The sequence below is a fragment of the Marmota flaviventris genome, chromosome 2, assembly GCF_047511675.1.
Source record: "Marmota flaviventris isolate mMarFla1 chromosome 2, mMarFla1.hap1, whole genome shotgun sequence".
Lineage (NCBI taxonomy): Eukaryota > Metazoa > Chordata > Mammalia > Rodentia > Sciuridae > Marmota > Marmota flaviventris.
In genome coordinates, this window is record NC_092499.1 from 103,883,616 (window position 1) to 103,900,758 (window position 17,143).

Below are 17,143 nucleotides of genomic sequence, written 5' to 3' on the forward strand. Positions count from 1 at the left end.
GAATCTTAAGGGGGTAAAAGGAATTGAGTGTAAGATGGACCATAAAGGGGTATCTTCTCAAATCTGAATATCATATTCATATGAGACATCTAAATAGCTTAAATAGTGGATAAAAATCATACTAGCAAGGAGTAGATAACTATTTTTATTTACTCACATTCAGAGAGAAAAGAAAATCTCTACCAGAAAATCCCACAAAGGTGGGAGATTCTTGCTGGTAGAAAAGAATGGGGAGTATACTATAAGTGATTGATTAGTAGAATCTGGTTTATGATTAAGTGAAAAATCTTGGTTTTTAGTTTGTCAGTAATGAGAATACCATGAACTGAAGTTATTAAATTAATTGTTACACAAACTTGTTCCTGTTAGTCTCAAGGGGACAGTCTGGGGCAGAAAGCTACTAGAGAAGCTATGAACCATCAAATTTGGATCTATGTAGATAACACTATGCATCCAGATTGCAATTTATGACCTACTTACCCCTTCATTCCATTACTTTTCTTTTCTCCCTCTTCTCTGTCTTCTTTTTAAAAAGGCCCAAAGTCATGTCATTTTCCCAAGGAAGCAAAAAGCCCTTTGCTTTGACTGCTTTCCCTTTTGATTATAAATGTTTCTTTTAACAACTCAGGTCTGCCTGATAAAATATGTACATGTGTGCATGCACATGCTTGCAAATACAGAGTGGGAGGCTCTTAGAAAGTAGAGAGTGAAGTCATGTGGACAGAATTCCTGTGTTTGGTTATGGTGAATAGAAAGTGAACTAAAACCTATCAGAACAAAACTTGAGGGCAGAGTAGATTTTAGATGTTCTGTTCCAAAAGCATTTAGCACCATGCCTAGCATGTAAGAAAAGTTCATTAAATATTTTTCAATATTTATGTATTGGTATTAACTTCTATTATAGAAACAGTGCTACTAATTAACATCAAATTTGTATTACTTATTTTTCTTTGAGCTTTTCAATAAAGCCTTTTGGTTCTATCTGGCAAAGTCAGCAAAAACCCAAACACATGTTCTAAGTGATATAAAACTCCACTTTTTATATTGTCTTCTGTCTTCTTTATATTGTAACATTATATATGTGTATATATATATATATATACACACACACACACATACATATATATATCTTTTTATATTGTTTTCTGTATCATAGGAAATTCACTGGAGAGAATATTTCATTATTAAAAAGGGCACATGCAAAGACTACATTAAAGCATGAAAAATATTTGAAGTTCTAATTTCAAATGAGTAATAGATTGAATTTCAGCTCTCCCTTTTTAAGTTTACTGTGCTCTTGATACAGTTGTTAGGTGCATGGTGTAGACAGATGCAAATCAATCTTAACTGTCAAGGAACTCACAATATAATGAGAACAAAGTATAAGATAAAACTATGTATAAAAAATTTCAATCAGTCCTCTGAAGGAGTAAGGAAGCCCCTATGACTGAGGGCTTGGGTAGATAGCTATTTCTTCCTTTCAATTAGTTGTGTGAGAAGTATAAAAAGAAACTGGCTCTCCTTTTTCCTGAAAACAGCATAAATCCCTCAGATAGATGTCTTCTCCTTCCCCAAGATTTCCCCCCAGTTTTATCACTGAGACTTTGAATCTTACTATGGGAATGAAACCTTAAAGTTACCTAATCAGTTTGTTTTTTTGTTTTTTGTACCTGGGATTGAACTCAGAGGCACTGGACCACTGAGCCACATCCCCAGCCTTGTTTTGTATTTTATTTAGAGACAGGGTCTCATTGAGTTGCTTAGTGCCTCACTTTTGCTGAGGCTGGCTTTGAACTTGTGATCCTCCTGCCTCAGCCTCCTGAGCTGCTGGGATTACAGGCATGCACCACTGCACCTGACCCTAATCAGATTTTTTATCTACTCTTTGTTGAGGGTGGGTTGCTGGGCTTGTATCAGTTAGAACATACTAGATTAAGAAGCACAGAAAATTCAAATCCTATTGGTTTCATCATGAATGCAGACCCAGGTTGAGTTGTTTGATTCAGAGACTCAAAAACATCACCAAAGATTAGATTGTTCTCTGGGAAGGCTTTCTTGATGTCTGCTTTATTTTAACCTGGCCAGACCTGGTGTTTGGGGGCTCCTTGTTTTTTGAGCACATGCAGAAGAGGTTGCCTCTGAAGCTCTCTCAGAACCTGAAAAACTTCCCCCAAAGACCCCAGCAAATTGCCCCTCTCATTGACTCAAATTGTCATGTCAACCAATAACTGGTGGAGGGAAAGGGATTGAGCTGATTCCTTAAATTGGAGTTATGCTAATTTGCTCAGATCAGAACCACATGCTTCAAGCAGGTAGGAAGGGATGGGACTAGTAGTTTTTTTTTTTTTTTTAAACCCAAGATACACTACTACAGGATCTGGAACAAGGTCCAAGTGTAGCTAGTACAACTCCATGGAAGCCCCCAAATCCAAAACTACAATTGCCTTCTCTCGCTGGACAGCTCCAGTTGTAATTAAGTACAGTAATGGCATATATGCAGCTGAATCTACCTCCTAGTTTCCATCCAAGTCCAAGATCCAGTGACTCCTTCTTGCCCTGTTGTTGCTTGTAAGCTGCTTTCTTCAATTTTTTACTTTGGATGTATGGTCTTCGCAGAGTCTGTTTTGCTTAGGACTTATTCGCCTTTATTGCCCCAGCTGACTCAAAGGAATCAAAATAACTGGCTGCCAATCAAGAGAGCCTTACCTCCAAGCCCAAATTGAAGGAACTGAGGTTTAGTTAGTCTGTCTGTCTTCCTTCTATCCTGGAGCTCCTTCAAGCCAACTTCAGAATTTTTGCGGACCAAAATAGTGGTTGTGTGAAGTTCTCTGGGCCGTCTCAGTTAAATCGAAGGATTGGCTTAATCCATTTACAAGAACTCTTCCCGCTGTACGATTCCACAGCATCGAAAGGGGTTCGGGTACGACAGTCGTGAAAGCTTGGGTGAGTGGAGTTTGAGAATCTGAAGTCCTTACTGCTTTGTGCGGTTTCAGGGAGGTTTTACCCTTTCTTTCGCATTCGGCTAATTTGACCAGCCGCTTCTACGCCCAGAGAGACAGAGGGCCGGCTCTCCCTTCCCCACGCGCGCAGCTTCCAAGCTAAGCGTCACGCAGACTCCCGGGGCCAGGGCCTCTGGGCCCAGACCAGTGCCGCGTCCAGGGTCCAGCATGTCTTGCTAGGCGATGGCAGCCTTCAGTGCTCTGCGGCCTCGGGCTCCGGATCCAGATGCTCCCACGGCTTCATCTCCGTGATTCCACTTCGGGACCCGAGACGTAGAGGGACCAGCGCGAGGAGGCGCCACGGCGCCAGTCTCCTTGCTCTCTAGAGGCCCCAAAGATGCGCCCTGGGCGGCGGGCTGCATGGGCCTTGCCTCCGGGGTGCCTACGCGCGCTTCTCGCCCCTCCCCTCCCCTTCCCTTCCCTCCCCGCCAGCCGCAACTCCGGCCCGCCTCACCCGACCGCGGGCTTTGTCCAGCGTCCGCACAGCGGCCCCTCCCCGTTTTCGCCGGCTCCGCCTTCCCGACCCCCCCAGTCAGCTCCACTTCCTCGGCGCAGGAGGCGGCAGCGGGCAGGGGACGAAGGGGTTAACCAGAGGCTCTTCCCGGCGCGGAGGGATCCGGAGGCGAGCCGAGCGCGGTGCTGAGGCCGCCTCAGCGAAAAAAATGTCCGCCTGAGGAGACCCACAAGTTCTATTCGGGGGGACCGCCAGCCCGCCCCGGGAGGAAGGGGCGGCCAGGCCCGAGAGCCGCCTCCCCCGCCCGGACCCGAGAGCTCGCGCGGGCCAAAGTGAGCCGTGCCGCCGGGCGGTGCAAGGGGAAGCCCGAGTCCGCTCTCCCGGCCAAAGTGAACTTTAATCGGGGTGGTTGGATGCGGAGACGGGGCGGCAGGTAATTGCGGGTTGGCGAGCGGGAGGGAGACGGCGTGGCGGGGCTGGAAGCCCCTGCCGGAGCTGGGGCGTCCCCGGCCCGCGCCCCAACTCCGCGCCCCATTGTACAGAGCCAAATCCGAGGTCCCCTCCAAGTTGGGGAGCGGAGTCGGGTGGAGGCGCGAGTCGCCGGCGGCCAGGCCCGCGGGCGGCGCGCTCGGCCTGCGCGCCCCGCTCGGCGCTCGGCTGGGGCCGGCACCCAGCTCCGGGGCGCGCGGGAGAGCGGACGGCTTCGGCCGCTGAGCCAGGCTCATTGTTCGGCAGGTCCGGGGCAGGGCAGCAAAAGTGGGAGGAGGCCGAGCCCGGGGAGAAGGACGCCCGGCGAGACCGAGACTAGTTGTTGGCGTTCCTGCTTTCTTTTTTAAAACGCCCCTTGGGCGCGCGGGGGGTGCTTTCCGACCCCCTGGGCCCGCCGGGGACGTCCGGGAGGCGGCGGCCGCAGACGTGGGCCTGCGAGCGGCGCGTTCGCTGCAACTTGTCAGTTCTATTGTTGCCGAGCGAGTGAGTCACTTCGTATCTCCCCTCGCCGCTGCTCCGCTCTCTGGACGCCGAATTGCCCCTCACCCCTCCCCACCAGACCCCCGCCCCGGCCGGGCCCCGCGCGCCGAGCTCCCGGCGACTGCGCGGGGCAGGAGGGGCCGGGGAGGGGACCGGGACCAGCTCGGAAACTTGCGGGAGAGGCGGCGAGTTGCGGGAGCCACCGCGTCGCTCTCGGGCCGCGCCGAGGAACGCGTGGATTCAGGGACCCGGCGCGGGCGCTGAGCTCTCCCGCCCCCTGCTCGCGCCGTGGTGGGAAGGAGTGGGGGAATTGGAAGTCAGCTGGGCTCTCCCAGTGCTTTTCCTCCTCCCTTACGCCTCTTTCCATCCCCTCACACACTTTGGGCCTCGGTGGTCTCTCGCTCAGCCCGTTTTCCCCTGCCTTAGGACCTGCTAGAAGTGGCCGAAGATGAATTCCCAGCAGCAGCGCATGGCCGCTATAGGGACCGACAAGGAACTGAGCGACCTGCTGGACTTCAGTGCGGTAGGAAAGCGTTCCACGGCATCTTGGGGTTCTACTGAGGTTTACAAGGAAAAAAGCAAGCAGAAAAGAGGGGGGAAAGACCTAGACACTAGGCGGGGTGAACTCCATCTGTTTTGAGCAGTAGTTCTCAGGGCTGGAGTCCAGCTCCCCCAAGTTGGACACCTGAACTTTGATGTAATGTCTAGACTTGCAGATTTCAAACTTTAATGCCAGAGGGGTCGTTTGATTTAACCAGTTAAAAGAAGAACAATATAATCATGAGCTTTGGTTGAGTCATTCTTTGACCCTGATGATTATTAGTGATTTTAAACTGTATATGGACAAATTATTTTTTTTCAACTCTTCTCACCATTTTCCTCCCTAAGATATGTTTATGGTACCTGAAAGATGTCAGCTGCAAGAAAGTGAATCCAGGGCTAAAATTTTCAGCTATTTGAGCCAGTACTTTTATTTTAAGGTGCACATACAGTATACATGTACGCACTCTATCTGTAGTCTCAACCGGGAAATATCTTAAAAATATATGGTGAAACCACAGGGCTGGCTTGAATTTCTTTATCAGCTGCTATTAGAAGACAGGACTAATACCTGCTTTATAGGACTGTGTTATCCTTACTGTACATAGTAATTTCATTGGACATGATTCTGACTGTAAGTGCAAATTAAGTAATGTTAATATAATGAGATTCACTTAGTTCCAAAGTGAAGATCATGGGTAGAAACTTACTATTTAAACTTAATTAAACCGGAATCTTTATGTAAATGACTGGGTTTTCAGAAAAGAATGTAGTCAGTTTTTTTCCAAATAGTATTAGGAAACAGTATCAGTGTTTCCATTCTGAGTCTGAATGTATCTCCAATTTTATTTCAACTTCCCTATGAAATATAGTAACTAACTAATGACACTTGGTGGAATTTTATTTGCAAAGAATCTAGAAGAATTCAGGATTAATAGATACATTTGGGTTATTTTGCAGATGTTTTCCCCACCTGTTAATAGTGGGAAAACCAGACCAACAACACTGGGAAGCAGTCAGTTCAGTGGATCAGGTAAGATGTCTAAAACTAGAAACTCATATTTTGGTGGTGTAACACATTTTAGTAAAAAAGTATGAAGCATTTTAGTATCTCTTTTCATGCCATTTTCTAGTGTGTCAAGTTAAAATTATAAATAAAAACAAAAAAGCATCAAACATGGACAGTTTGCTAAAGATTCATTGATTCAGTTACAAGAATTTCAATACAGATTTAAAGTTGTTCATTTTCCTATGAATTTAAAATTGAAAATCATCTTGAGTTCAAAGGATTGTTTCAAACCTTTATATTTAGAAAAATGTCACAAAAAATGGTCCATGAGTGGTCTTTAAAACAAATTTTTTGATATATATATGTAATTTGCTAAATTTTAACTCACTGTCACTAAACCTGGATTCTAAAAAAATGGTAAAATACTATTATTGATTATGTGTATACAATAATTGAGTCATGCGATAATTAGTAAGATGTATTTATTTTAAAAGTTGGCTACTGGAAATTTATAAGTAACTAATTTCATGGGCAGTTATTTAAAATATTAATGGATGAAATGTTAGAAATGAATATAAACTTATGTTTTTTTAAATTACATGTCTTAGATGAATAAGTTCTGTCTGTTCTATATTCACATTACATTAGGGTAATGTTTATTAGATTCCTATTTCTATACCAATGCTGTTATCTTTGAATTTATTTTTGGTGTATTTATAACTATTTTGTTCCATTATTAGACATTCCATTTTTTTTCTAACTTTTTTTTTAAACTCATCATTTTAAAATTAATATTCCAGAAGTAAAGTCCATTCTGATGTACAAAGGCTATAATTTCTGTTTGAATTTATTCCTTGGTACTCAGAGAGATGGAAAATAGTAAAGCCATAGCAGCAGCATCATATGAAAACCAAGTGTCAGATCTCTGAGCTGAAACGCAGTAATTGCTTTTTGATCAGTGCTTTTTATTTACCCTAGTAAACTGATAGTTGATTTCTTAAAATACTGTGAGAACAAAACACTGGGAATTTGAATAACTAATTTAACACTTTATTCCACTTCACATTTAAAAAATGTGTCAGATCATACACTACTTTACTAAAATTCATTTTTAATTATGAAATTACAACTTGTGGGGAAAATATAGCATGCTATCTAGCATCTCAAATAAGTAAAGCATTTTATAGCCTAACGGATAATAAAATATTACATTTGTTCAAAAGGATATCATGAAATGTTAGCCAAATCCCAACTCTTCTCTCATCTCATTTTTACTGGTAATCATGTGAAATTTTACTGTTTTGGGGAATAGAAAAAAATTATAAATATAGAAGTTGGATATAATCTTGTGTTTTGAAGACATTTTGGTTTTTACAACTAAGAATTCATTTTCAGGAACTTTCAAATTGCCTTTGTCTAACCTTGTATATTTCCTTCAATGAGTAGTGATATTATTTTATACTGTTTTTACTTACGTTTGGATAATATATATTTTTTGAAGATAGATGCAAGGAAAATATATTTAACTGGATACTTAATGAGAACTAGGACTTGGACTTCAGAAACTTGCTATTATAAATTCTTCCCAATTTTAGAATAAGAACAATTATATCAAGAATAATTATAGTCTGTGAAATTAAAAAGTGTTTAAACTCAAATGTGGATTGCAAGTATGGCATTGGAGTTGCTAGCTTCCTTTCATTGCATTACACAAAGAAAATGTTATTCTGTTTTGTAGAAGTGGTCACACTTGATTCTTTGGAGTAGGAAATTTTTAGTTTTATCATTTGTCTATTGAAAGTTTGAACTTAAACACCTGTATTCAGTGGACATGGAAATATTTACCTGGGTGGTTTGTTTTAAATGCCCCCCAAAATTATAATAAAATAAGCTGTGACCTTCAAAGTTAGTGAGTGGATTTAAATTTAAGAAGAGAAAAATGGTATGTGATTATTTTATGTCAAATATAGGGTAGATAAGGCTTCACTGTAGCCATTTTTTATCTTAAAGTGAATGTCTAAGAGAAATTGACAGAGTAATATTTTATTTATATTTTTTATATACTTTATTGACATATGAATAATCTTGTGCCCTGATTTCAGAGGATATTATGTAATACATTGTAATGCCTGTTTATTTGCAGCATGTAAGGAGCTAAAGAAATGATTTTTGCTTTTGAAGTGCTACTATAAAGATTAGAGTTTTTTTGTCTTCGAAAAAAAATTTGCAAGACATTATGCCTATTTCTTTTTGAAGATGATAATTTAACATTGTGCAGTATAGTTCTTTTTGAAGATGATAATTTAACATTGTGCAGTATAGTTTTCTCTTGATTATTTATTTGTCCTTTTAGAGACTGTCTTAATTTCATAGTAGATTGTTTTTGAGAAATAGTATATAAGACTTTTAGAATTTTTTTTAGCTGAAAGTATACAGTATATATTATAGTATGTGATATTATCTGTATCTTACTTCTAAAGCAAAGCAACTTATATGATAGCTGACACTTCGTCAAAAGTTATGTAAAAGATATATTTACTATTTTTCATCTCTAAGAGTTTATTATAGTGTTATTTCTTCATCAAGGTATTAATTTCTTTTGTAGTATAGTTTCATTGTGAATTTATCCATTTGCTGTGTGAGGTGTTCTCTAGTGACCTTGAGAAAAGTGTTTCTGTGAAAGTGAAAGGTGAGGTATTCTATTAAGGTAGTATATAGAAAGAAAGTTTGTGGAAAGGATTGATAAAATGGATATGGTTCAGGTATTTAATTCTCCTAACCCCCAACTTTAGGGTTTGAGTATGCAGATTAAAAAAAAATATTAGATTAAGTATTTGAATGTTTTCTGAAAATTTTCTTTGTATTTTAATCCAAGTAGTAACAGATGTTGGAGGGGAGTGGTATAATTTTATAAGCCATTTGTATTGATTGAGTTTGTCTTTCATGCTTCTATCTAGAAAGTTACTTTAACTAGGAGGTTAAAGTTTTCCTTTTCCTTTTTCAAATTAGACTTTTGTAATAGTATAAGTTTCATCTTAAGAGTTTTGGGAACTATTTTAAGAAATATCTTCTTGTAATTTTTAAATTTGAAAAAGGAATACAGTTTATCATTCTTCAGTTACTGATCAGTTGGAGTGAGAAGGATATTCAGAGATACATAGTTTTTTTTTTTTTTTTTTTTTTTAAATATTGATGTAAGGCCAGAAAAATATTAATGAATTCTCATTAATTGCTTTTCAGTGATTTTGTTTTAATTAAACTTTTTGTTTTGAGATAATTGTAGATTTATATGCAGTTGTAAGAAGCAATACAGAAATCCTGTGTAACCTTTACTCATTTGCCTGCAATGGTAACATCTTGCTAAACTGTAGTACAATATCACAATGAGGTTATTAATAGTGATACAATCAAGACAAAAAAACTGTTCCATATCACAAGAATTCCTGATGCTGCCCTTTTATAATTGCATTCTCTTCTCAGATAATTAAAAAAATCTGTGGTAAGAGTATTAAATACCTACACATCATATTAAGCATATTAAGATTATTAAATGTCTACTTGCCCTAGTAAACATTTCAGATTGCTGTAGCGTTATTTGAACTTACCAAGAAAAAAAAATTAAGAGAAAACCAAAATTTTACTAATGTGTTTTTAAGGTGAACTACAGTAGAATAGGAATGGTGATTTTTTTTAAACAGAAGGAAAACTAGGTTTGGCCTTTCCTTTAAGGTATTTTAATGTTTGTTATGTATAGGGTGTGGGTCATATTATACACTGTGTTGAAATTTATAGTTATAAACTATAATTTTTAGTTATATATATTTGTTATAATTTAAGCTTGTTAGACATTTGCTCTGTGTAAACTATAGTGATGAATGAGAGTAACTGCATAGTCAGCAGGGACGTGGTGGAAAATATATTTTAAAATAAATATGGTAAGCTATTAATAGATCATTTAAGGGAAAAGTTAAGTAGCAGAGGAAAAGTTAAGTAGCAAAGGGGTCTTTTAGTGACAACTTACATGTGAAAATACAAATGGAAAACTGAAAAACTAGGGACAAGATTATACCCATGAGTAGAATATATTCTTTAGAACAGTTCTTATAATGTTCAAGCTATTGTGGATCTAATGGATTTGAAAAATGGATCACAGCATTTTAGATACTTATGGTGTGTAGGGAAGCATAGCTGTATTGATGGTTTTTGTCAGTTTTCATAAACAGTCTAAATAAAAACTCAAGTTTCTTTTTTTCTTAAACTATCCTATGGTATATTGTCTTCTTTGAGTTTTAAGATTTAGATTCTCTTGGAATGGGAAGATAAAGATGAAGATATTCAACCTTGAATATAAGAACAGTTGTTTTCACACTTTGTATTTAACAAGGCCGTATAGAATATATTCTTTTATTAAAACCAGATACCCTTTTCGGTTCTTGAGCAATTGATAATTATGCCTGAATGTTACTGGCTGCTTTATGTTGTTGAAAACTGGTAACCTGAAGATAAAATGTAGAATTGTAAAGTAAATTTCTGTAACAAAAAATGTCAGAAACTGCACATTAATGTAATTTCAGTTAAATTCATAAGAATCAAGATGTGCCATAGATTCAGGGAACAGGCTTAAGGAATACTCAGAAGTTTTGAATTCAGAGTTGACTTGTGAAGGAGATAATGGAAAATGAATTAGGGAAAAGAACTGGCCTCTCAGGCGTGGATTAGCATGAGGAGATACCCAGAAATGGAATTTGGCTCCATCCAAGGCCCTATACAGTTTGGAGAAAGAGAAGCTGGTTTGTATTGACACCATTCCTGAATTCATGTCATATACTGTTACCTGGAATGATTTTGCATGAGTTTACATACACATTTTATCACTTGTTAACTGGTTGATCTTGGGTAAGCTACTTAACCTCTCTGTGTTTCTGTTTCTTAATTTGTAAAGGAGTACTAACAATATAGCTATTCATGTGAGGTTGTTATGAAGATTAAATGAGCTAATACACTTAATGCTCCAAGAACAGTAAATGGCATAGAGTGAATTATTAGTGGGGAGGCTATAGAATAAGGAAAACATTTGTTTATTCAGGAGACTTTTGTGGTTATTCAGGGATGAGCTGCTGGTAAAGGTTTGAATTTTATGTTAGTATAGAAAGTAGAAAGGAAAAATACTAGGAGTAAAGGATTGATAGAATATGAAGGGTTGAATTTCTGTAGGTAAGAAAAATGACTCAAGGTTGTAGTTATGACACCATTGGAAAATGGAGCACTGGAAATAATGAAAATGCTGAATTGTTCTGAGCATTTTAAATTTTATACAACTGGTCTGGGGATGTAGCTCAGGAGTAAAGTGCTTGCCTAGAATGTGTGAGGCCATGGATTCAGTCCCCAGCATCAAAACAAAACAAACAGATAAAATAATCACAAGACCTCAGACTCTTGGGTAATTTGGGGATTTATGAGAGAAGGATGGTGGGAGATAAAGATCTTACTGCTGCTTATAAATTAATACATAGTTGTCATTGTAAAGAAAACTGGGGAATAGAAAAAGCAACACGGAAAGGAAAAAAACCCTTATTTTACTATCCAGAGAAAATCGTTATGTTTTCATTTTTTTCCCCCTATAGTCCTGATTTTTTTTTCCCTGATAGATAGCAAAGTTGAGATCTTAATGATGGTTTCATTTTCTGTACTGCTTTTTTATTTCACTTAATATTTTATCATTAATATTTTCTCATATTACTAAAGATTCTTGATAAAGTTGGATTAAAATTGTTATATGCAGTTGTTTGGGATGGATATTGCATAACTGAAGTCAGTTCTTTATTGCTTGACATTTCAGAATTTTGTTTATTAATTTATAATTAATGTGGTAGTGAACACCTTTTTGTATGGACATACATTTTTACCCAATTTACGTTTTTTTTTTTTTGATAGAAGACATAGACTCTGTTTTTGTGCCTTTAAGTTATAATTAAAGCTGAGTGAATGAATTCCTTAGGGAAATGCACTCAGGGAGATAAGTGACCAGGCCAAGAATTGATATAGTGCTGGAGTTAGGTGTATAAAATTAGTGACTTTCTTGATTTTTTAAAAATAGTTTTAGCTGTAAATGGACATCTTTATTTATTTTTTTAATCTTGTGCTGAGAATTGAACCCAGTGCCTCACACTTGCTAGGTAAGCACTCTACCACTGAGCCACAACTCCAGCCCTTTTTTTTTTTTTTTAATATTTATTTTTTAGGTGTAGATGGACACAACACAATGCCTTTATTTTTATGTGGTGCTAAAGATCGAACCTGGGTCCCTCCCGTGCTAGGCGAAGGCTCTACCGCTGAGCCACAATCCCAGCCCCTTTGGTTGATTATTTAATGTAAAAATATAAATTTTTATTAACATATGAAAGGTAGATGATGACATTTGGTACACATTTGTATTTTTGTATAAAAGGGTATGCCATGACTAGAGAGGGAATTCCTTTCGTTCTCTGTGTTTTTTAAATTGGAGTGGAATCTAATTGGAGTCTTGTCAGTAAGACTTGAATTTTTTACTTTTTATGAGAGATGCAATGTTGTGTGGTAGGAAGAGTTGAATTTAGGAGCCAGACAACTGGTTTGGAATTAGTATTTTGCAACTGATTAGCTATGGGGTCATAGACAAATAATTTGACTTAAATTTCTCATTTGTGAAAGGGGAATTATAATACCTACCTTTGGAATCCTTGTGAGATTTAAATAAATGAGAGTGTCTATGTATTGCCTGCCACGCCCTGCCATGTAGCTACTTCAAAAATGATCACTACCCATTATTATGCGTCATCTTCTTAAGTAAAACTTCAGAAGTTACATAATAATAATAATAATAATAATAGCCAGTGTCTATTGAATTGCTATTCTATGTTAGGCATTATACTAAGTAATTTATAGACATTATCTCATTTCTTATTGGAGAAAATGAAACGCTTTGTCGCTTTGTTGGTAGTAATGGTGAGAAAATGTCCTCACATGGACAGCTTATCAAAATTTCCTTTTTTAAAAATTTTTTTTTAGTTTAGTAGATGAACACGCAGTATCTTTTATTTATTTTTATGTGGTGCTGGGGTTTGAACCCAGTGCGTCACACATGTGAGGCAAGTGCGTTACCATTGAACTACAGCCCCAGCCCCAAAATTGCTTTTTTTTAATATTAGTTTTTTAGTTGTAGATGGACACAATACCTTTATTTTGTTTATTTGTTTTTATATGGTGCTGACGGATTGGGCCTAGTACCTCACACATGTGAGGCAAGCATCCTACCACTGGCCACAACCTCAGCCCCTCACAACTGCTTTTTAGTGCCATACAACTATATGTGTATTATGAATCTGAAAAGTAATCAAGGATGAGTAGTTGTGAAAGCTCATCGGGTACCTAAGAACTTTAACCTTTCTTCCTTCTTTTAGTTGATTGTTGATTTCTTCTTAATCCTGTCTTTTTTTTTTTTTTTGGTGGTGGGGGGGTACTAGGGATTGAACTCAGGGGCACTTAACCACTCAGCCACATCTCCACCCCTATTTTGTATTTTATTTAGAGACGGAGTTTCACTGAGTTGCTTAGCTCCTTGCTTTGAATTTGCCATCCTCCTGCCTCAGCCTCCTGAGCTGGAGGGATTACAGGCTTGCACTACCATGCCTGGCTTTAATGCTGTTATTTGTAGATGAGGTATGGTAGCATATAGAATGGTGAATAGAATGTGTATGCCTTTTGAAAATGTTCTGCAATGCTTAGGCATCACCATTATTAAAATGTAGTGTTTTCTCTACATTTTTTCTACCTACTTAAAATTCTGAAATGAGGTATAAAAAAATAAGATAAAAATTATGTGACCTGAAAGGATAGACTAGCTGGGAGACAGGAGACAGGTTGAAGAGAATGTTAAGAGTCTCCAGGATAGGACTTTTCTTCTCCTTCTCCTTCTTTCTCTCTCTTTCTGGGTTTTTTTTTTTTTTTTTTTTTTGTGGTGCTGGGGATTGAGCCCAGGGCCTTGTACATGCTAGGTGTGGTTGAACATTTGTTTAACGAGCTACATCTCCAGCTTGTCCACTTTTCTTCCTAATGGCAGAGGATAAGGGACATAAACTCCACTAGTAGCCTGAAGCAACATGTTGCAAGTCAGCAGAAGAAATCTTATCTTAAATATTAATGCACATTTTACTTTCTATGTAGCATAAACATATATGTCACAGAATATACATGTTTTTCATTAACCATCAGTAAAACAAGTTCTGAAGATGTGTTTTGCTTGGCTTGTGGCACCATCGTCTTCCCCTTGTTTTTCTTTGTATTTTGGGAGTAGGGACAGGGTCAAATGGGATACTGGCCTATACTATCCCTAGCAGGAAACCCAGTTCTGAAGCATATTCTTTAGTTGTCTTTATTTCTGAACTTTTTCTGCTTCTACAGAAGCCTGTGATTAGGGAGAAAATTGTTTCTGTAGGGAGGAAGCTGTTATTTCCATAAACTAAAACACAGATAGATTTGTTAGTAATGTAACTTATTTGAGCCTGTTTTCTGTCTCCAGCCAGATCATCCTGTAACTTAACATACCCTACTTAGGAAGAAAATGTGTATTTTTGTTTGTTTGTTTTTTGTGGCACTGGAGATTGAACCCAGGACCTTGCACTCACTAGGCAAGGGCTTTACCACTGAGCTACATCCCCAGTCCTGAAAATGTATTTTTTTTTATAGAGAGAACCACATTTTTTGTATGTTCAAAATGCTCTTTTGTGTTCCAGGTAAAATATGTGCTCTCATAAACACCATGGTGAGTCATTCAAGCTACTGTAAATTGCTTGGGTACTAAAATATCACCTTTAAAGATCGTACAGAAATGAGAATAGATAAGAAATTGTTTAAATTTTTATTGCATTGACTCAGGGATGAAGTCTTCAAAATATTTTAGTAAAACAATTTGAGACAAGAGACGGGACAGAAATTATTACTTAAAAAAATTTTAACCAATACCATACCTTACTATATTTTTGGTTATTAAAATTTGAGAAATTTGGTTCAAGATGTCATTTTGCCATCACTGTTTCAGGTATTAAGAAGGTACATGAATTTGAACTAAGGGTTTTCTCTGAATTTGTCATAATCAGACTGATGAAACAACATTCTGGTTATGAAATGGAAGTCTTTCTGTAGGCTGTCTCCCTCAAAAATTGTTTATTTGCTCCTGGTAGTTCTGCCAGTGAGCTGTTGTGAGCAGGATCAGCTTATAATTACTCCTCCACCTCTTCATTGGTGTCTAATGTAGAGAACACAGGTTGGACTTGATCTGAGGCTGCTCCAGTCAACAAGCAAATGTGCTGCTGTTCTCAGCAAGAGCTGGGAGCCTTGGTGGGGCATGGAGTGGGAATCCCTGCTAGGAGGGATTATCATAGTCACCTGGAGGAGCTTTCGTCCTGGAGGCAAATGTTATTGTTTTGAGGTTCTTGGGAGTAAATAAGAGGTTTGCTTGTGTCACTGGAGAGGAAAAAAATCTAGGCTTTGAACTTAATTGTGGAAGCATGGTTTGTCCACAAGTGAATCTGAGCTTATATGGTCACTTGTAGAGCAGGAGTAAGATCCTTTTTTTTTTTTCTGATTGGAATATTTCCTGATTGGAAGCCCTGTTATATCCAGCTCACTTTGTCATTTGCTCAGTGTCCCATTTGCTTACATGCCTGCTATTGACATGTTTTTCATGTTGATCTGTTTTGGGAACTGTTTTTCGATGTGATCCTGCTTTGGAATAAAGTTAAAGAATGTTTCATATTGAATCTCTTGATGGCAATATGTAGATAGATTGAATTGACTGTAACTTTCCAGCTATGCAGGTAATTATAGCTGTTTCAAGACTATCTTGAAATATCTTTTTTTTTTTTTTAAGGGTATTGTTATTTTGTTGTAGACGGACATAATACCATTATTTCATTAATTTATTTTTATGTGGTTCTGAGTATTGAACCCAGTGCCTCATACATGCTAGGCAAGTGCTCTGCCAATGAGCTACAACCATAGCTCCTATCTTAAATATCTTTGTAGTGTTTCTCATGGAAGTATCAGCTAGTTCTTTTTATTTTAGATGATAGCATGTATTATTATTTGTTGAGACTTTTTTTTTTTCCTTCTAAAGAGCGACAATCCCTGATCTAAAAATTTTGAAACCCAAAAAAGATGTAAGCAAGAATTTTCCCATAAATTCAGCGTAAACATTTGCTAGCAATATCTGGTTTTACCTAAAGGGAGGCTGTTGACACTATTTTCCTAATTACTGTGTAGTTATCAGGTACTGGGAATGATTTGTAACTTACGATTTATGTACTGTATTAAGTTGAATTCTTAAACCCACCTGATCCAGTGAATTTCAGAAAAGGAATTAGGGAGATACCCTCCTCACCCCCATATTGCTTTAAACTCACAATAAAGAAATTCTTTGGTACTGAAAGTATAGACTAGGAACTTTATTATTTTAAATAAAGAAAAATTGTGAAAAGCTTGTTCATATAAGGCGATCTTCTCAGATTATTGGTTTTTTTAGGTTGAACTTTGTTTTGTGTAGTTCACCTAATATGTTGATTTAGGGAGTCAAATTCTGTTTTGAGGAGAAATGAACTTTCTCATCTTTTGGACCCAGGAGTATACTGATAATTCTCTAGTCAGTTAAAGCACACAGGGAAATCTTTGGGGTACTATATGGAGAGTCAAATTGTTTTCATTGGTTCCTCATTGTATATATATATAACCAGCGTTAGATGATCCCTCTAAAAAGGAAGCCTCAATCTTGACCATACCTTTTGTGAAGTTTGAATACTGCCTGGGAGTATAGACAAGAAAATTCTACCAAGCTCCAGTGAGCTTCATGATGAAAAAGTGGAGCTAAGATACTTATTTGTAGATAAAATCATTCTTTAGTAAATTTTATTTCCTTTTATACAGGGAAGCACTTTTCAGACCAGTAGTATAATGTTTAGTCCTAAAATACCCTCATTATAATAACCCTTATTAAAAACAAGTTGTGGGGCTGGGGTCACAGTGGTAGAGTGCTTGCCTAGCACATGTGAAGCACTGAGTTTGATCCTCAGCACCACACAATAATAAATAAATAAAGTCATTGTGTCCATCTACAACTAAAGAAAAATATTAAAAACAAAC

General features: G+C 37.9%; 1 protein-coding gene across 9 annotated transcripts in view; it reads left to right on the forward strand.

Annotated features, from left to right (window-relative positions):
• Positions 1-3,586: 3,586 nt before the first annotated feature.
• Tcf12 (transcription factor 12) overlaps positions 3,587-17,143 on the forward strand; it is a 348,998-nt gene continuing 335,441 nt past the window's right edge. For 2 of the 9 annotated variants that reach the window (XM_071608299.1, XM_071608302.1), the window contains exons 1-3: positions 3,587-3,886; positions 4,849-4,945; positions 5,923-5,995. In XM_071608299.1, the coding sequence (XP_071464400.1) occupies positions 4,871-4,945; positions 5,923-5,995 (148 nt within the window). In that variant the 5' untranslated portion in view covers positions 3,587-3,886; positions 4,849-4,870. Of the gene's footprint in view, positions 3,887-4,404; positions 4,426-4,848; positions 4,946-5,922; positions 5,996-17,143 lie in introns of those variants that run through there. The other 7 variants (XM_071608304.1, XM_071608305.1, XM_027924781.3 and 4 more) reach the window with 5 other exon arrangements.